Consider the following 21138-nt stretch of genomic DNA (forward strand, 5'->3'; position numbering starts at 1 on the left):
ATGTCAGCTATGGTGTGGCTTGTTTGGTTTTGCTGCTTTTCTGGGCTTGTAGCTGAAACACAGCTGAGGCCTAGGTGTATTTGATTTGGGATAGAATCTCATTATCCTGTGGACTTAATACTTAGGGGCTATTCTCTGGCCTCCTTGTCCGTTCCCCTTCTAAAGGGTCTAACCCTCATGACCAGCAAATTGGCAGGGGAGGAAAGGTCAGGGGGAGGGTCTGAACTGAATGACCAGTGATATGAAAGGTCAGGGGGTCTAAACCACATGACCAGCAATGTACTAGAGGAAGAAAGGTTTCCCTGGGGAGGAGACCCTTGTTTTTCCAGTTTTGCACCTTGCTAGGTACCTGGGACTTTCCACCTTGGTGACTTTCTGTACCTGGCCCATCCTCCTTGCTCTGCTCATATCTGTCTAGCTGCGTACCACATAGTAACACTAATATCTTTATTTTATTTTTAAAATTTTCTTTTTTCACTGATTTTAGAGAGAGGGAGAGAGAGATAAAAACATCGATGAGAGAGAACATCGGTTGGCTGCCTTCTGCATGCCCCCCAATGGGGGATCACAACCTGGGCATGTTTCCTGACAGGGAATTGAACCTGCGACTTCTTGGTGCATGAGTCGATGCTCAACAACTGAGCCACACCAACTGGGCATCACACTAATATATTTAAAATAAGTCAATAGCCCTGGTCAGTTTGGCTCAGCAGTTAGAGCTTTGGCCCAAAGACCTAAGGAACTTGGGTTCAATTCCCAAGTCAAGGGCTCACGCCTGGGTTGCACATTTGATCCGTGGCCCTGGTCTGGCTTGTGTAGGAAGCAACCAATTGATATATCTCTCTCACATCGATGGGATTAACCAAAAAGATCATCCTTCTGATTTAGGTTATTAATGGAGTTCTAAAATTTTGAGTTCACCAGGTAATCCCAAGGATGAACCAAAGTTTGGAAACTATCATACTAGATCACAAAACTCATTTACTTGGGTCTTCAGAAAACAAAACCATGGAATAATGAGAAAACCATGACTTTTGAACTAGATTCCTAACTTTGCAAGTTACCGGCCTCATGGCCTTGAATGAGTTTCCTCATCTCTTCCCAGTTTTCTCACTGGTAAAACAGAGGGAAATCTATGCTTACAAGGTTAGGATCTACAAAGCCTTAGCTGCGCACAGTAGGAAATTGATGACCCACTTCGGTGCTGTAAAAATAGAGCTTTTCATCATAATTCTTGTACCTAAATATAACAACAATTAAGCTTTAGTATAACAAATGCCACTAAACACCTTGTACATAAATGTAAATACACACACATACAACTTTACTGATGGGATTATCCAAAGTTGAGACCATATTCCATACCATTTACAACTTCATTTGGATTTCAATTTTACAAGGTAAATATGGGACACATCTTTTAAGACATGATCGGACTAGTTCATAGGGAACTTAAATAAATTTGACCACCAAGACAGAAATAGCTCGTAGCTGATTTTAGGGGTTGGTAGTCAACTCTGGAGCAGGATTGTCTAAGTTCAAATCTTAAATTTTCCCTAGCTGCTATAGCTGAATCAAGGTATTTATCCAATTCTGTGACTCAGTTCCCTATTTGTTAAATTCAACAAACTATACACTAGATACTACTAATTCCCAGACATTTACACACACACCCCCTTCCCATACCACAGTGTTTATCACTAGAATTGAAATATGTATCAAGTGCTTGGAATTAGCTGGAGGTTGCCTAAATCCAAATCCTGGCTTTGCCACTTTTTACTAGGTGATCTTGGTTATTACTTAACCCCTTTGTGCCTCACCATCCTTATTGGCAAAATGAGAGTGACAGTTACCCAGCTCATGGGGTGGTTGATGAAACCAACTGATATATGCAAAGTACCTGCAACAGTAGCCAGCACCTACAAAAACGTCCTTAAGTGTTAATTATGACTTTTAGCACACAGTGCTATATAGAAGGCACTCGGCCAATGGTAGCTATGATATACCTTGCCTTGGATTTTGTTGCTAAGTAAATTATGTGGTAGTATTAAGTTTTAAAAAATGGGAAATATTCGTTAAAATGTTCTAAATATAAAACTTAAGAAACAAGGTATATAAGACACTAGATTCCATAAATTAACTCTAGTTTAATATAAGTTTGTTATATATAAAGTTAAAGCCCTGGCCAGTTTGGCTCAGCGGTTAAAGTTGCTACTTGACTTTACTTTTTATTTATTAAAAGTTATTTTTTAATTTATTGATTTTTACAGAGAAAGGAAGAAAGAGGGAGAGACAGATCCTTTACTGAGGATCAAGCCCACAACCCAGGTGCATGCTCTGACTGCGAATTGAACCGGCAACCTCTTGGTGCATGCTGAACCACTGAGCTACACCAGCCGAGCTAATTCATTGATTTTTTTTTTTTTTAATTATAGATACAGATGTGAAATCCTGATTTATAAATATTTTATTCTTATTGTTTTCAAGTTCTTATTAACTCAAACTAGGATAACAAGAGTTTATTATAGAAATCCTAATGAGGCCGTTTTAATAATATGTAATATGACTTTTTTAATGATTTTTATTATAAACATTGACTTGTTGTTCCACTTATTTATGCATTCATTGGTTGCTTCTTGTATGTGCCCTGACCAGGGATCGAACCCACAACCTTGGAGTATAGGGAATATGCTCTAACCAGCTGAGCATTCTGGCCATGGCCTGTTTGACTTTACTTTTTTTTTTTTTTAATCTTCACCTGAGGATATTTTTCCATTTATCTTCAGATAGAGTGGGAGGGGGAGAGAGAGAGACATTGAAATTTGCCTCCCATAGGGCCCCGACCAGGGCCGGGGACCAAACTGCAATGGAGGTGCATGCCCTTGACCGGAATCAAACCGGCAAATCCTCAGTCTGGGGGCCGATGCTCTAACCACTGAGTCAAATCAGCCAGGGCTGACTTTACTTTTTAAAAACATTTATGAGGCCTGGCCCTTGTGGCTCAGTGGTTGTACAAGAGACCAAGAGATCACTGGTTCAATTCCCGATCAGGGCACATGCCCAGGTTGTGGGCCTGATCTCCAGTTGGGGACATGCAAGAGGCAATCAATGTTCTCTCTCATCAATATCTCTCTCTCTCTCATATCAATAAACAATTTTTAAATGTTTATGAACCCTGGATGGTTTGCTCAATGATTAGAGTGTCACCCCCGGACCAAAGGGTCACAGGTTCAGTTTCAGGATTGGCCACAACCACTGAGCAACACCGTCCAAATTATTGATCAACATTAGTGAGGGATGAAGTAATCCATTTCTACACCTGGACCATACTCTCCTGTATAATTCTCTGTGGAGTGGCTCTAAGCATCCGGAAGACAGTAGGGCTACAGGGTGGAGTCTAGGACCCTAAATGATTGTGTAGCAGTGCCCTCCCCAGCCAACCTGCATTACACTAACATTATGAAAAATAATATAAGTGGAGATACTTTTCAAAGTTGGAGCTGCCATCCCAGAGTAACTGCCTTCTAACTCCTTAAACCTTTAGAATGTTCCAAGTAGGCAAATTAACCTTTGTACCAGGCCCAAAGCAGCTTTGTCTTCCAAACTGTTTGCAAAGCTAACAAGAAAGCACACATCACTACCTCACCGACTGATTATTCTTTAGAAGCAGCATCACCATTACCTTATCAGCACCTACAGAAATTCCTTCCTTCTGTTCATGTAGTAATTCAAATTCCCTTTCACCTTCTAATTGGAATACTATTTGGGTTTCTGCCTGAATCAGTGTATAGCAGCTTTATGGACAGAAAGAGTGGTTCTATGGAAAAACCTCATAGGGCTATCTAACTATAAATTCCTAACTAGGCAGGTCACAGTGGGTAGTCGCACTGCAGGCATATTACAGGAAAAAGGTTTATCTTTTTGCCTTAAGCAAGCCCTGTCTTGTTTCTGCGCATCTAAATAGATTAACACACCTTTTAAATGACTCTTTATAGACCCCCTTCTTCTAAAGCCAACCACCCTCAAGATCAGTCCAAACTATTCTGTAACCCAACCCCCACCTTGCGTTTTCCCCACTTTCATGTATCTTCCTTGGTTCTCTCCTTCATCTCAAATGCATACCCCCTCCCATAAATTGCCATTCTGGGGAGCATAAACTCTTATTACAGGTTTGGACTTTTTTTTAAACGTTTTTATTAATTTTACAGAGGCAAAGACGAACATCAATGTGAGAGAAACATCAATCAACTGCCTCCTGTACACCCCCTGTGGGGGATAGAGCCAGGAACCTGGGCGTGTGCCCTGAGAATAAAACCACTTACTTTTTGGTGCATAGGTCACACCAGCCAGGTCCAGCCAGGGCTGGATGTTTATGTCCACAGATTCTGTTCTTTGGATCTCAAATAAATGCCTGCTGCCTCTTAAAAACAATGTAAGTGTAAACCCAGGGCTCTGTATCAGCATCAACAATCTATTTAGTGAAGCTAAATTCAATGTGAAAATTGAAAACTTTGTTTCCCAGAATTCTCTGCAGATTACTTAAGAAAAAAAGCATAAACTAGAGAACCCTAGAAACCTCTTAAATCACTAAACAAAAACTGACCATTTATTTATATATTTTTATTTGGAAATGTTTGTATCAGTACAGTGAAACTAAATTTTAAGAGACACTGGATGTCATTAGTTTGGATATCATTAGTTTATTATAAAAGAGACACAGAAATTATTTACATGATGAAAGATTTCAGAACTTCAATGGAATGGGCAGCTTCACATGATGCCATTTCAATAGTGGTTTATTTCAGTCTACATACTTTCCAAGAATGTCACCATCTCTAAATAAGAAATAATCCTGCAAACAGAGAAGCCGTTAGTTAAGAAAAAAAAATAGCAAGCACTTAACTTTTTTAAAATTAAGTTTTAAAAATTTTTTATTAAGCTCACATACCTTGTCGTCTAGAACTACTTTGGTGCCTCCATATTCTGGAAGAAGAACTTTATCTCCAACTTTCACACTAACTGGTTGAATCTCTCCACCCTTACGAAAATAAGGATATATTAGCAAAGACATCTAGCACATCAAGTATTTAAACCTAACTTTTGTTAATCAAATGTGCTCACTTAAATCAATTGTTAAAAAATAACTTGGAGCCCTGGCCAGATTGGCTCAGCAGTTAGAGCATCGGCCTGCAGTCTGGAGAGGCCCAGGTTTTGTTCCTGCTAAGGGAATGTACCTAGGTTGCAGTTTGTCCCTGGCCCTGGTTGGGTTGTGTGGGTGGCAACCACTCGATGTGTCCCTCTCACGTGGATGTTTCTCTCTCCCTCCCTCCCACTCTATCTAAACAAAAAAATGGAAAAATGTCCTCTGGTGAGGATTAAAAAAACAACTTGGACACAAAGTGATGGATCTACAACTGTAGTTCTTCACTCAAAGTTAACACTGGAGAGTTAGTTACATTTTGAAATAATGCCCACCCACTGGCTTAAACTAAAACCTGATTTCAGTGTAAAAGTTCAAGAAGTTTTATGGGGAAAGCTAACTTAACATAACCTATGAACTATGTGAAATAAACCAGTTTTTAAAACCATGTATATACATGGTTACGTTTAACTTCAGCATACAAAAATTCAAGAAAAATTTCCTAAATTTGAGTATACTTTTTTATTCAATTTCCTTTCCTCAAAAATAGATTTGGAAGAGGGAGTGAAGCATAGGGCCCATTTTCTAAAGGTTTCTTATTCTTGGCTCCTAGCTAGAACTTTCTTTCTGGGAGGAAACCACAACAATGCAATTAACATATTTAACTTCAAGGGCATTTATTGTGTATTCTGGCTGACACTTTTAGAGGTCTGAGGAGTAACCAGTTAACTGAACAAAACCAGGAAGGATAGTCTAACCTGTTCCTTTCATAGGTATGCCAAGTAAGGTAGAAGTGGTGAGTACATTAGGGCAATTTCAGTGTTAAACTTTAGACCAATTCTTAAAAGCCCTCAGCAATTATCTTCAAGCACAATTTTTTGTCTTATCAAAAACTCAGAACTTGAAGAAAACACTGGTCATACCAGGCTACCAAATGGCTATTGGTTGAATCTTCTCGAACTTTCCATCATATACAATGAGCATTTTTACTTTACAATAACGTTTCTTAAGGAGCCATATCAGATATCAGACATCATTGAACTAGGGAATGATCTAAAAATTAAAAATACAAGCTACTCTTAAGACTACCTTTAGTAACAACCAAGAATTTTTTTCCTTCTACTTCACATAAAAAATAATCCCATTTTTGCTCCCATTTACCTTTCCTTTGGAGCCGGATCCAACAGCTACTACTGTTGCTTGCAATACTTTTCCTTGAGATTTTTCTGGAAGCATAATGCCTCCTTTGGTTACAGTTTCCGCAGCACTCCTTTCAACTAATACTCGGTCAAAGAGGGGAAGAAACTTTCTAAACGCCTGTCCTGCCTGTAGGGAGAGAAATGTTTCATTTCAAACAAAAAACAGTATGTAACTATATTCTACACAGGCAACGCCATCGTAAACGTTACAAAACCACCACCACGTGTGGTTTCAAAGATAACCCAACTCAGATTATTCGTTCAGGAAACCCATTTGGATGTTCCGCTCTACATTCCGAGTAATTTCCCACTCCCTTTTGTACGTTCAGCAGCCAGACGAGATTTAAAAGCAACCTCAGTTTATTCCAAGGTCAAATGTTTTCCTTCCTTAGAATCTTCAGGGCATTTTCAACAAACACTGAAGCCAACATCCCCACTCAAGGCCATGCTTTGTTCACATTACATTATGTACAAAGGCCCTGCAGGGAAAAGCGGGTCCGCGGCCACGCGTGCGTCCAGGTTCCCGCCCCCTAAAACACACGCCCGCTGCATACACGCGTGCAAAGAACCCTCCGCGGAGGAAAAGGTCGGGGGGCCTGGCCTCTCCAGATTTCGGACAGGTGCAGGTCCCTGAATGACCCCCACTACTCCCCACGAGAACCGCTGGGCTTCCCGTCCGCCTCAGGCCGACCGTGCCCGCGAGCTTCGAGCCCACGCGGGACTCACCATGACTTCGACCGCTGCAGCCCGTACTCTGCTCTCACGCCGTGGCCGCAAGGAGAGACCTGCAGTCCGGCCCGCTGGACACGTGAACTTGAGAAAAGGCCGCCCCGCGCGCAGGCGTGCTCGCCCCCGCCACCCGCCCCTCCCCGCGAGAGAGGGCGGCTGCAGCGGCGTGCGCCGCGATTCGTCCCAAGGATTCTGCGCAGGCCACTTCCGCGACGACTGGGAGGAGAAAGAAAAGAGGCGCTCTTTCTAGGCTTTTCTAGGCTGCCTGCCCTGGTGAAAGTACTATAACGTCTCCCCCTCCGGAAATGACGCAACTTGACCCTTGACCCAGAGAGAGCGCGGCACTTCCGGAAAGTTCTAGAACCAAGCGCGGCCCAGGAACTAGCCTAAGTGGGCAGGAGCCGGCTGGGGCCGCTGGCCTGGCTCGGCGCTGGTAGGGAGGGGCGGGGCTGGGGCGCGGCGCGTGCCGATTGCGGGGCCGGGGTCGACGGGAACGGGCGTGGGTGGGAGGTGCCCGCGCGCGCGCGCGCGCTGCCGCGGGGCGGGGGAGCGCTGGAGGGAGGGGACACTAGCTCATTGCCGTGTGCGCCCTGCACTCTGTCCCTCACTCGCCGCGGACGGCCTTCCTCGCTGCTCACGAGCCCTGCCTCTGCCCCGCAGGTATGCGGCCGCCCCGCGCCGCCTCACCCGGGCGCCTTGGACCCCGGAGCGGTCCTTCCCCTGCTGCGGTAGTGCCTGAGTGGGCCAGCGGGACAGCCTGGGCTCACCCCCAGCGCCGGAGGCCCGGATCCTCCAGCCCAGGCCTCGCGGGCCCATGCGGGTGTCCATCACGTGCGGCGTGGATCGCTTGCCCGGGCAGGGCGTAGGAGGGAGGGCTTGCCCGGGAGTGTGTGGAGTCGGTGGAGTTGTATTCACATGGGCCTTCAAATGCAACCCACTCCTGGCCGACTGCAGGGTTCCGAGAAGGATGGTCGCTACCGCGTGGGAACCGCCTTTGGCCCCGCGGACTCGGCGGGATACGGCGTCTCCACCCTTGACCTTGCTCCGGGCGTTCCGGTGGAAAGACACGTGGGGCCGCGCGGAGTGGGGCCGGGCCACAGCCGCTAGTATAGCGGCCTACACCGCAGCTCTGAAGACAAATTTTACTAAGCAGATTTTTGCATTGTCAGGAATACTTTTACTTCCTTGATCACCGAGTTTGTAACCTGCCCCTTTCCTGCAGATTTGGCTTATTAGGGGCCTGTTTGGAGTAGATTATCTCTGAAGGCCATTTTAGCAGTGAAAGATTAACTCGTTTTTAGCGGTAGGGATAGTTGGCCATGGGGAAGAAGATGGGTGTGCTTTGTGCTAGTGCTCTAGGTCAAATGAGGAGGCGGCCCTTTCTTCAGACTTGTGCTAGTACCTGGTATTGTGCAGCTGTGGCGCGTTCCTTGGCCCTGGTGTAATGGCTGATAGAGGTCTGCCCAGCTCACATCTAACATTTGTTCTGTTGCACAGGTGTCACATTGGCGTTATAACGTATCTCGGGTAATGCTAGTATTGATGTACTGATGATGTGCTTGTTTGCTCCTCTCCCCAGAAATGCTTCGATTACACAAAGTCCTTCGCCAGATTAGGCCAGTGTCCAGGGCCCTGGCTCCTCATCTCACTCGGGCTTATGCCAAAGATGTAAAATTTGGTGCAGATGCCCGAGCCTTAATGCTTCAAGGTGTGGACCTTTTAGCCGATGCTGTAGCCGTTACTATGGGGCCAAAGGTATCAGTATTATTATTTTATTGTAACTTATAGTACTGTTAATGAAGAAATAATATTTTGCTGTTGGCAAATAGTCATGTTGAACTTGAACAGAATATGGGTATCCATTTTTGAGAGAACCCAATTTACATAAATTCCACATTAATGGTTAACTTTTTTTTTTTTTTTTTGCTTATATGTAACAAACAGTCTTAAAATTTAAACTGTTGCCCTGGCTAGTTTGGCTCAGCAGTTAGGAGAGTCCTGGTTTCGGTTCCTGCTAAGGGCAAGTACCTCGGTTGCAGTTTGTCCCTGGCCCTGGTTGGGGTCGTGTGGGTGGCAACCACTCAATGTGACTCTCTCACATCGATGTTTCTCTCCCTCCCTCTCTCCCTTTCTGAAGATAAATGCAAATAATAATAATAATGTTCTTGGGTGAGGATAAAATTAAAAACTGTTTCTGCTAAATTTGCAAAATTTAATTTTGTACAATGTGTGATGTAATCCACTAGTAACTCATAGCTCAAGATGGATTCTTAAACTTGCTTACCTACTTTTGTTGAAGTTTGGATTGTTTCCCAGTAGTTAATGTCAAGCATAGAGGGAAGAATGTTACTTATCTCCTATAATGCCTAAGTATGTTCTCGAAGGTGCTAGTTTTACCTAATTTTTTCTGCTGTCCCTTCCCTTCCAAAGCATATTTAAAAATTGGCCTTGTTTAACATGAAGAGATTGGTGAGTGAGTAGTAATAAATTGAAGAGGCCTTTAAAGGTTGTGCACAGTCAAGTGATGGTTCATTTTAAGCTGAAAACATCAAAGTGATCCAAACTGTATAAATAGGGCATTGGCATGCCTCCCAAGTGGCAGCTCTGGTTCAACCCAAAAGCTGCCAATACTTTACACCGTGTTTTAGATTTAATGTTGAATGACCTGGAAGAGTGCACTGCACTTGCCTTGCAGTTAGTATTTTAGTAACTAAAATTTAAAGCAAGTTTTCACATTACTTTCAAAGATAGCAGGCACTGGGCAAAACTTAAGTGTAAATTATGTGAAGAATTTCATTATAACCTACCAAATTGGTATTGGTTTATATGTGTTATTGTTGTTTTATAATGTCTTTTTTTTCTGAGCGTTTTTATGAGTTTACTTGAGCCAAACTAACTAATTGCCAGGAAGCAAGATCTCAAATGCTCCTATTTTATAACATCCTTTCATCTAGGATTTTTATCTTCAGTAATACCTTATCCAAAGTTATGCATTTGGCAACAGAGGTGATATTGTCTGTAAACGGAGACCATCGATGAACTTGCCCTTGAGATTTATACTGCAGATCTGATAATATGTTGAGGCTCTCAAATAATTGCCTTAGTATAAAGACTGCTTGTTCTGTTTTAAGTTAAATAGTACTTCAAGTGTGTGATTCTGTGTAACTTTTTTCTCTCTCTCTAATTATAGGGAAGAACAGTAATTATTGAACAGAGCTGGGGAAGTCCCAAAGTAACAAAAGATGGTGTGACTGTTGCAAAGTCTATTGACTTAAAAGATAAATATAAAAATATTGGCGCTAAACTTGTTCAAGATGTTGCCAATAATACAAATGAAGAGGCTGGAGATGGCACCACCACTGCTACTGTACTGGCACGCTCTATTGCCAAAGAAGGCTTTGAGAAGATCAGCAAAGGTGCTAATCCAGTGGAAATCAGGAGAGGTAGGAGTGTCTCTTCAGTGTCACCACATTGTTTTGAGCTGTCTATTAAATTATATTAGAAAGTTGATTCTGCCCTGGCCAGTTTGGCTCAGTGGGTAGAGCATCAGCCTGTGGTCCAGAGAGACCTGGGTTTGGTTCCCGCTAAGGGCATGTACCTCAGTCGCAGTTTGTCCCTGGCCCTGGTTGGTCGTGCGGGTGGCAGCCACTTGATATGTCCCTATCACGTCGATGTTTCTTTATCTTCCTCTCTCTCTGAACAAAAAATGGAAAAATGTCCTCGGGTGAGGATTAAAAAAAAAAGAAAGTTGATTCTTAGTTCTCTTCTCTCCTAAAAATTCTCATGCTGAGTATTCCTTCAGCAAATAGCAATTGAATGCCTGGCTGTGTGGTGGGCACTGTATTAGGTGTTTAAGGAGGAAAATGTGACTGAGACCTTTCCTGTGTTACACTCCACACTTAAAACTTCCCCACTGCCCTGAAAGCCAGTAGTATTATTGGAAGATACAGAATGTACTGTGTACCTTGAAAATAGCAAACTTCTGGGGATTAGAGCAGAGAGAGTTTATATAGTTCTGATGTTTTACTTTAGTAAGTAGGGCTTAAGCAGCTAAGTCACCCAGGATGTCAAAGGGTTTTTTAAAGCAGTTTTTTGTTCTCTCTGTCTCTTTTTTAGAGTGGAAGGGAGGGAGGGAGAGACAGAGTGAAGAGCATTGATGTGAGAGAGACATGTCAATCGGTTGCCTCCCTCACGACCCTGACCAGGGCCAGGGATCGAACCTGCAACCCAGGTATGTGTCCTTGACCGGGAGTTGAACCCGAGACCCTTTGGTCGCAGGCTGACACTCTAACTGCTGAGCCAAACCGACCAGGACACTCTCTCTTTTAGAGAGAGAGAAACATTGATTTGTTGTTCTACTTATTTATACATTCATTGGTTACTTCTTGTATGTTCCCTGACCAGCGTTTGAACCTGCAACTTTGGTATGTGGGGACAACACTAACTGAGCTACCTGGCCGGGGCCTTTTCTTACTTTTTAATATCACATACTATGTTGTGGGTCTGCATTTTGTTTATTATTGCTTAAGGAAGCTAGACCACTTTAAAGATCTGTTTCCTAGCATGAACTTCATAGTGATAAAATAAGGAAAACAAACTTGGTTTTTGTATTTTGTAAATGGAATTACCATGTATCGTAGGGTCTCTTATTGGCCAAATGAGGATACTTTCAGTAAAGGATGATGCCATTAATTTTGTCAGAATTGGCATCTCAGGCATACTGATATGTCATCCCATCTATCTTGATGTTTGAGGACCAAACATGGAAATATGTTGCATTAAAAGCAGTTTGAGCATTGCCTGGGTAGCTCAGTTGGATGGAGCATCATCCCATACACCAAAAAGGTTTCAGGTTTGATCCCTGATCAGGGAGTGTACAGGAGGCAACCAATCAATGTTTTTCTCTGTCTAAAATCAATAAACACATCCTTGGGTGAGGATTTTTAAAAAATTAAAAGGCAGTTTGACTGTAAATCACTAACAATTATTAATTAAGGTTATTAAGATTACTTCCCCCAAGAAGGTCATTGCTACTACACTTCTTGCTTTGGATTTTTTTCTTGAAGTAACATTTATCAAAGAAGGAAAGAGCTAGTGCTAGTCCCAATTGAACAAAATGGGGTCCTTATAAATCCATATTGTGGTTATTTATTGACTTAAAACTATTTTGTAAGTTCATAATTACATATTAAATGAGGAAATTTTGGATAATTAAAACCTGCACGGGCATAGCTACAAGAAATTCCTTATTCTTGAGAATTATACTTGTTGAAATTAAGGGACTGTAATCCATTTTGGTCCTTTTTTGTGTCGTTCAGTTGAGGGGAGAAGTGTTGGGTGACCCTGTTGGAAACAATGCAACATGATTGGATTGGGAATGACTTACACAGAATGAGTTGAATGGAGATTCTTGCAATTGTACACCAATTATTTTAGTCTAATTTTCAAAATATTTTGGCATTGTGGGACTTGATTAAAGTTCCTGTTTCAGTGCATGCCATCCAATTCCGTGTGATTTGGAAAAGTACTGTCATAGAAGCAGTGTATGTGCTGTTAAGGCATGAAAACACTTATATAAATCAAAGTTTTTATGTGACATGTAATCATGAGAGAATAAACATTGTCATGACATTTATTCTTGACCCAGGTGTGATGTTAGCTGTTGATGCTGTAATTTCTGAACTTAAGAAACAGTCTAAACCTGTGACAACCCCTGAAGAAATAGCTCAGGTAGGGATTTTTCATACTATTTTACGATACAGTTTTAAAAATGTAGTAACATTTTATTCCGTGGAAATCATATACCAATCTCAGACTAACAATACTACTCAATCACCAACATTTGGAAGCATTTTTCTTACTGATTGCTAAAACATTGAAGAATAATTCAGTGGTCATGATACAAGTCTTAATGGGCTGCCATTTATTTCTGTGTGTTTTGAGACTCATTTGTGTGTATGCAAAGTAATTCTTCAGTCATTGTTATGTTGTAGTATTGCCATGTTTGCCAAGTGAAAACAAAATAATAGGGTCAGCCTTTTTTATTTACTGTTTTTATTTAAAAGAATAATTGCATGTTTGTTTCATGTCTTTTGAAAATGATATAGTCAAATAATGAGTTGAAAAACAATCGAAAACATAAAGTTCCCTTCCCTTGTTGTGACACCCCACCCATGTATCTATTTGGAAGTTACTAGGAAAAGGAAGGTGAGTTGGTTGAGGACACCAGTCTTACCTTTTAATTTGGAAAGGTAACTTGCTATTTCAGGTTGCTACAATTTCTGCAAATGGAGACAAAGAAATTGGCAACATAATTTCCGATGCAATGAAAAAGGTTGGAAGAAAGGGCGTCATCACAGTAAAGGCAAGTGTATTTTCCATGATAGTTTCAAATAAGATGGCTGATGATCAAAGTTAAGTTTTTCAAATAAAATAATTTGGTCTATATGTTTTTAAAAGTATATTCTGTCCTGGTCGGTGTGGGTCAGTTGGTTGAGTGTGATCCTGTGCACTGAAAGGTCTCTGGTTTGATTCCCAAGCAGGATTCCCAGGTTGTGGGCTGGACACCCAGTCAGGGTGCATGTGGGAAGCAGCAGATAGATGTTTCTCTATTTCTCCCTTTCTTTCTTAAAAATTAATATAGCATCCCTGGCCCGTTTGGCTCAGCGGTTAGAATGTCTGGCCCACCGACCAAAGAGTTGCGCGTTTGATTCCGGCCAAGGGCATGTACCCTGGTTGGGGTCATGTGGGAGGCAGCCAGTTGATGTGTCTCTCATATCGATGTTTCTCTCTCTCCATCTCTATCCCCCCTCCATTATATCTAGAGATAAAAAGTATATTCTATTTTGTTCCTTCATGTGTAATATTAGCACCTATAGAGAAAAGAGTACTTGCCCTGGCCGGTTTGGCTCAGCGGGTAGAGTGTTGGCCTGCGGTCCAGGGAGACCCAGGTTTGGTTCCCGCTAAGGGCATGTACCTAGGTTGCAGTTTTTCCCTGGCCCTGGTTGGTCGTACGGGTAGCAGCCACTGGATGCGTCCCTTTCACATCGATGTTACTCTCTTCCTCCCTCCCTCCCACTCTATCTGAACAAAAATTGGAAAAATATCCTTGGGTGAGGATAACAAAAAAGAGTACTTTACCGTGCTTTGTATGAATTATTAGCCTTGCTGTCAGGAATGAATACATCCTAACTTAAATGATACTGTTTTCTAGGTGTAAAAGTTAATTCAAATATGCATTCTGGGAATTTTTGCAGAAGTATAGTTGGATGCCCTGGGGCATTTACATACCACTATGTTATGTTTTTTTTTGTTGTTGTTGTTTTTTTGTTTGTTTGTTTTTTATCCTCACCCGAGGATATTTTTCCATTTTTTTTGTACAGATAGAGTGAGAGGGAGAGAGAGGAAGGGAGAGAGAGAGAGAGAAACATCGACGTGAAGGGACACATCGAGTGGCTGCCACCCGCACGACCAACCAGGGCCGGGGACAAACTGCAACTGAAGTACGTGCCCTTAGGGGGAACCGAACCCGGGTCTCTCCGGACCACAGGCCGACGCTCTAACCGCTGAGCCAAACCGGCCAGGGCTGTTGTTGTTTTTTTTTTAATGAAATTTATGCAACTGATTTATTTTTATTTTTTTCATAGGATGGAAAAACACTGAATGATGAATTAGAAATTATTGAAGGCATGAAGTTTGATCGAGGTTATATTTCTCCATACTTTATTAATACAGCAAAAGGTAAGAGCAAGTCAGTAACTGAAATATTTTTAAAAATACATTATTTATTTGCCCTGGCCAGTTTGGCTCAGTGGTTGGAGCTTCGGCCTGCGGACCAGAGAGTCCCGGGTTCAGTTCCCGCTAGGGGCACGTACCAAAAAAATTATTTGCTATGTGTCAGACTGTTGGCATTTGTCAGTGTCATACCTCTGGAAATAAAAATTCGTATGTTCCAAAAGTTAAAACATCTATGAGAAATGAAGAGGGAAAACGTGAATTTACCAGTGACTTATAAAATGTACTGGAACTTTGGTTTGTAGCTTTTTCAGTTACATAAATTTCAGTCATTTTCAGAATATTAATGTTCTAAAGTTAGTTTGAGATGTTCTTTGTTTTTGCAGGTCAGAAATGTGAATTCCAAGATGCCTATGTTCTATTGAGTGAAAAGAAAATTTCCAGTGTTCAGTCCATTGTACCTGCTCTTGAAATTGCCAATGCTCACCGTAAGCCCTTGGTCATAATTGCTGAAGATGTTGATGGAGAAGCTCTAAGTACACTTGTTTTGAATAGGTAATAGGCAGTGATAATTGGTTTACATTTCTAGATAAATAATTTGTATTGATGTTAGAAATCTGTTATGTACCTCCATCCACTTGTGTTTTATCTGGAATAGTGTATAATAGAGGTGTGTTTCATGAACCCTTAGTCCAGTTATAATGGCTTTGTCTTTTTTAATGGGGCCTCAAAGTCCTTAAATACTGTGAAACTTTCTCATAACAAAGCCTAATTTTGTATGTAGTATCTTTCTGTTTTTATAAATGTTTACAGTTGTTTCATAGGTAAATGACTTTTTATTTATTTATGTATTTCTTTTTGGTTACTCCTCACCTGTGGATATTTTTTCCTTTTTTAGAGAGAGTGGAAGGAAGGAAGGAAGGAGGTGGGGAGAGAGAGAGAGAGAGAAACATATCAATGTGAGAGAGTCACATTGACTGGCTGCCTCCTGCGCGCACCTCTTGAAGCCAGGAATTGAACCTGAAACCCAAGCATACTCCCCTTACTGGGAATCAAACCCATGACCTCTCGGTGCAACTACCATACTAAAAACTTCAGTCTGCCCTGGCCGTTTTTGCTCAGTGGTTAGAGCATTGGCCCATAGACCAATGAGTTGTGGGTTCAGTTCTGGTCAAGGACATGTACCTCCGTTGCATTCATTCCTGGCCCCTGGTCGGGTTGTGTGGGAGGCAACCAGTCCATGTGTCTCTCTCACATCGATGTTTCCCTCTCTTTCCCTCCTTCCCACTCTATCTGATGAAAAAATATCCTTTAGTGAGGGTTAAAAACAAAAAACTTTGGATCTGAGTGTATTCAGCAGTCAGTATTTTACATAATCTATTGAAAGAAAATTTTAGTAAGTGAACTGAAACAAATTGGCACTCAATCTAAAATAAAGTGAGGTCTCTACTTAATTTTTAAAATCCGGGGACATGTAACAAAAATAAATTAATAAAAATTACAAATAAATAAAATATGTAGTTTAATGCATTACTTATGACTTTAAGACAGGTAATATTAATGCCATAAACACAATCTTAGGACATTGCTAAAATATATATTCTCCCTAATGTTAGAATTGAGGTATATTAGATTTTCTAATTTTATTATAATGGAAGTGCATAAATGAAATAGCAGGTATGTATGCTTTAGAAATCTCTAATTGCACACTATAACCTGATTCAAAACTCTGAGTTTACTTATTCTGGAAAGTTTGTTAGCTTGGATTTGCTTTTTGGATTATTAAAGAGCCTTAGAAATTTTGGAATTTGAAGCCAACATTTAAAAAAAAAAGTCTTGCAGAGTTTTCATTGAGCCATTTTATTGGTAGCTGAAAAGTTGAATGGATGTCTGATATACTTGACATATTATTAGAGCTTATACCTCTAATTTTTATTTAGCTTTTAAATAAAATAGGCCGGCTGTCTTGAACTTTGTGTGTACCTTTTATTTCACAATCTGGTCTTAAGTGGACATTTCTTTAATTGTATATTCCGAGTACTCATTACCTGCTCAGATAGTTCTTATCAACAATATGGCCATTTCTAAAGGAACTAAATTAAGAACATTGCTTACTCAAACTTAACTTTAATAGCAACTTAATCTAATACTAAATGGAACCCATGGGGTAAGTGCTTATTAGATGACCCCTAAATTTAATAATCATTCTGATTTTTCATAGTCTGTGAAATAGTTACCATAGTTTTTAACATAAACATTAATTATTGTTCTTAACAGGCTAAAAGTTGGTCTTCAGGTTGTAGCAGTCAAAGCTCCTGGTTTTGGTGACAATAGAAAGAACCAGCTTAAAGACATGGCTATTGCTACTGGTGGTGCAGTAAGTAAAATAAATGTGATGTTGGTTTACTGAATGTTATTTACACTTCCAGGTCTAAAATTAATACGAAGAATTTACATTTTTTACAATCACATACTACCAACAGTTTACTTACTCTGTTTCTGTTGGATGTCTGGGAGGTGGAGGTTGGATTAGGTTGTGCTACAGACCTTTCTCTACCTTGCCATGAATAGTCATATTGACTAATCTGTTTTTAAGAATATAGTAAAAAGACATAGGACTTAAGAGTTTAACCCTGGTTCCACCAAAAGTGTGACCTTAGATGAGTTTCCTCATTTCTTAAGTAGAGCTAATACTAATTGAGGGTTAAGTGAGAAATTGGAAATGCAATGGAAGACTATATTCAGTGGTCTTGAAATCTCATGTTTCAAAGAAATAACAGTATTGTAAGATACTTCTTTCATTAAAACACCTGCATGATGAATTATTAATAAACTTTTAGTACAATGAAAATACCATAACTGAAATTTGTTCGTTTTTTAAATGTTTTTGTAGGTGTTTGGAGAAGAAGGATTGACTCTAAATCTTGAAGATGTTCAGCCTCATGATTTAGGAAAAGTTGGAGAAGTCATTGTGACCAAAGATGATGCCATGCTCTTGAAAGGAAAAGGCGACAAGGCTCAAATTGAAAAACGTATTCAAGAAATCATTGAGCAGTTAGATATCACAACTAGTGAATATGAAAAGGAAAAACTAAATGAACGGCTGGCAAAGCTCTCAGATGGAGTAGCTGTGCTGAAGGTAAGATTCATGGCTGACTTCTTTTCTCTTGTTCAGGGGATTAACTTCTTCATGGAGATATTATAAAACTTTAAGTAAACAGGTGCTAATGATTTGGCTGTCAGCATCTTGAATTGGAGAAGCCATACTGACTGGACTTATTTTAATCTTTAGGTTGGTGGAACAAGTGATGTTGAAGTGAATGAAAAGAAAGACAGAGTAACAGATGCCCTCAATGCTACCCGAGCTGCTGTTGAGGAAGGCATTGTTCTGGGTGGGGGTTGTGCCTTGCTTCGGTGCATTCCAGCCTTGGACTCATTAACTCCAGCTAATGAAGATCAAAAAATTGGTAAAAAGTTATCTTACAAACGAGTTTATTTGCAGCCTGATTTTAGTTTTTTGTTGTTGTTGTTAGAATAATTTTGTTGTTGTCCACTAAATGGAACAACAAAACACAAAGCAATTTCCAGAATAACAGAATACAATAGCACTGATGTCAAAGAGAGATGAAAGTTGTATCATAATTTTCAAGGGAAATGACTTGGCCTGTGGTATATTCCATTTGGAATTTTCCTATGTCAGTACTCTCACAAGTAGAATTGTGTTGTAATATTTACAAAAGAAAGAATGAAATAAAGTGGCTAAAATTTGTTTTTTTTTATAGGTATAGAAATTATTAAAAAAGCACTCAAAATTCCTGCAATGACCATTGCTAAGAATGCAGGTGTTGAGGGATCCTTGATAGTTGAGAAAATCATGCAAAGCTCCTCAGAAGTTGGTTATGATGCTATGCTTGGAGATTTTGTGAATATGGTGGAAAAAGGAATCATTGATCCAACTAAGGTAAATAGTTGACCACTTTCCTAAAAACTCTTTCAGTAACTAGTTCATCAGGAAGTCTTAATTACTTTTCTAGTAAGTAAAAAGTAATAAGTAATATTTATCAAAAATATTTTTTTCCTAGGTTGTAAGAACTGCTTTATTGGATGCTGCTGGAGTAGCCTCTCTGTTAACAACAGCAGAAGTTGTAGTCACAGAAATTCCTAAAGAAGAGAAAGACCCTGGAATGGGTGGGATGGGTGGAATGGGAGGTGGCATGGGTGGTGGTATGTTCTAATCCTAGAACGGTGCTTTACCATCATTAATGAGAACCTGAGAGGAAGCTCAAGGCAGTCTTCCTCACCTATAACTTCAGAGAAGTCAGTTGAAGGAAATGACTGAAGAAAAGGCTGGCTGATGTTCAAGAAAATCACTATAACCATCAGTTACTGGTTTCAGTTGACAATACAATGGTTTACTGCTGTCATTGTTCATGCCTACAGATAATTTATTTTGTATTTTTGAATAAAAATACATTTGTACATTCCTGATAACTAAGTGCAAGAGCCATGTACCAATGTACTGCTTTCAACTTAAATCATTGAGGCATTTTTACTACTATTCTGTTAAAATCAGGATTTTAGTGCTTGCCATCACCCGATGAGAAGTTAAGAAGCAGCCTTTCTGTGGAGAGTAAGAATAATTGTGTACAAAGTAGAGAAATATCCAATTATGTGACCTTTGTGTAATAAAAATTTGTTTAAAGTTAATTGTGCTAGCCTTTCCATGATCTAGACGATAAAAGAAATGAAAGCAAAGAGGAAGAGGGTAGGGTTTGGCACAAGTATGTAAAATACTATTAAGTTTATTTAATAATTTTAGGAGGGAAGGGAGAGAGAAACATTGATTTGTTGTTCCACTTATATGTGCATTCATTGGTTGATTCTTGTATGAGCTCTAACTGGTGAGCCAACTCGTAACTGGCATATCATGATGACACTATAACCAACTGAGCTACCCAGCCAGCGTGATAGTGGGGAGAATATGTAAAGTGACAGCTCTGAATGCTGTGGGAACAATATTGTATGTGTTGGGATCTTGGTCATAAAGAGCAAGTGTCATTTCTTACAGGGGTTATGATTATTGCTTCAAAGCCTTGGCATAACAAAAGCTATGGGTTGCTAGGAGGGCAGGGTGTACTTAAGTGGAAAGGACAGAGGTGTGCCATTCAAGCTTAAAGATAGTGGGGTAGCCCTGGCCAGTTTTGCTCAGCAGTTAGAGCATTGGCCCACGGACCAGATTCTCACATTCAATTCTGGTCAAGGGTACGTACCTTGGTTGCAGTTCAGTCTGTGGCCCTGGTCAGGGTTGTGTGGGAGGCAGCCAGTCGATGTGTCTCACATAGATGTTTCTCTCCCGCTCTGTCTGAAGATACATGGAAGCATGTCCTCAGGTGAGGATTACAAAAGTAAACAAAAAATAAAACAGTACCTGGGCCCGGCTAGTGTGGCTTAGTAGTTAAACGTCGACCCATGTGCCAAGAGGTCGCCAGTTCAATTCCCAATCAGGGCACATGCCCAGGTTGTGACCAGATCCCCAGTCGGGGGGCATGCAGGAGGCAGCCAATCGATGTTTCTATTCCTCTAAAAATCAATAAAAAAAAAACAGTACCTGGATATGTGCATGTTGGGGGCAGATACTGATTTGCAGGAGATAACATTGCTTTCATAATTCACTGAATTATAAATTGAAGGCCCAAGATCTTGTGTAACATTTGAATTTTTACTTTCATCTGTGCCAAAGACCTAGTCTATCTTGGAGCTGTGGCACCTAATCTCTAGGTGGGAAGGAATTCCTCAATATGGCCCTGGGACTGCTGCCTAGTCTAGTGTAAGGCAGGCATTGAGGCAAATGTCTCCACTGTTCTTGTATACATTGCTTGGACAGAAATGGACAAATAAAGCCCACCAGAGAGCAAAAACCAAAGTCACTTGAAATTCTGCACCTAAAAATTTTGCAGCTAGATTAGAAGAAAAGGAATAGACTTTAAAATATTTCTGACTTTAAAATATTTCTAGTTGCTATTAGAATGACTGGCGCCTAAAGAGATTAACAGGAGAAAAGATTTATATGCTAGACATTGGGCTGAATACCTGGATTATTAACCCTTTGAACAATACTGATTAGGGACTACTTATTAAACCTATGCTACAATGATGTAAACAGGCTCTGAAAGGTTAAGTGACTTTACACAAAGTATCAACTGTTAAGGAATAGACCCCAGATTTGATCCAGGAAGAGCTGAAATTCTTAAAGAGCAAGCCCATAATAAACCCCTAAACCAAGATCTAAACCATTGTAAGAAAGCCTCTGAAAGCTGCCTTCAGATAAATCAAAAT

General features: G+C 40.6%; 2 protein-coding genes across 4 annotated transcripts in view; one reads left to right on the top strand and one right to left on the bottom strand.

The window, feature by feature from the left end:
• The window catches only part of LOC118625122 (10 kDa heat shock protein, mitochondrial), a 44712-nt gene extending 37524 nt beyond the window's left edge, over nt 1–7188 (bottom strand). Inside the window, exons 1-4 of one of the 2 annotated variants that reach the window (XM_036253500.1) lie at nt 7066–7188; nt 6302–6466; nt 4949–5038; nt 4606–4852 (exon numbers count right to left, since the gene is read on the bottom strand). In XM_036253500.1, the coding sequence (XP_036109393.1) occupies nt 4802–4852; nt 4949–5038; nt 6302–6466; nt 7066–7068 (309 nt within the window). In that variant the 5' untranslated portion in view covers nt 7069–7188 and the 3' untranslated portion in view covers nt 4606–4801. Of the gene's footprint in view, nt 1–4605; nt 4853–4948; nt 5039–6301; nt 6467–7065 lie in introns of those variants that run through there. The other variant, XM_036253501.1, reaches the window with a different exon arrangement.
• A 254-nt stretch (nt 7189–7442) lies between these two features.
• Nucleotides 7443–19509, top strand: HSPD1 (heat shock protein family D (Hsp60) member 1). 2 transcript variants are annotated; one of them, XM_036253495.1, is made up of 12 exons: nt 7443–7501; nt 8648–8823; nt 10259–10511; nt 12716–12798; nt 13337–13432; nt 14715–14808; nt 15189–15357; nt 17080–17179; nt 17696–17941; nt 18095–18269; nt 18585–18763; nt 18885–19509. In XM_036253495.1, exons 2-12 carry the CDS (start codon nt 8650–8652, stop codon nt 19035–19037), a joined length of 1722 nt encoding a protein of 573 aa, XP_036109388.1. In that variant the 5' UTR covers nt 7443–7501; nt 8648–8649; the 3' UTR covers nt 19038–19509. The 2 variants fall into 2 exon arrangements, with proteins under 2 accessions (XP_036109388.1, XP_036109387.1); XM_036253494.1 differs by lacking the exon at nt 7443–7501 and adding an exon at nt 7630–7728.
• The last annotated feature ends 1629 nt before the right edge of the window (nt 19510–21138 follow it).

This window comes from Molossus molossus, unplaced genomic scaffold (assembly GCF_014108415.1).
Source record: "Molossus molossus isolate mMolMol1 unplaced genomic scaffold, mMolMol1.p scaffold_m16_p_11, whole genome shotgun sequence".
Lineage (NCBI taxonomy): Eukaryota > Metazoa > Chordata > Mammalia > Chiroptera > Molossidae > Molossus > Molossus molossus.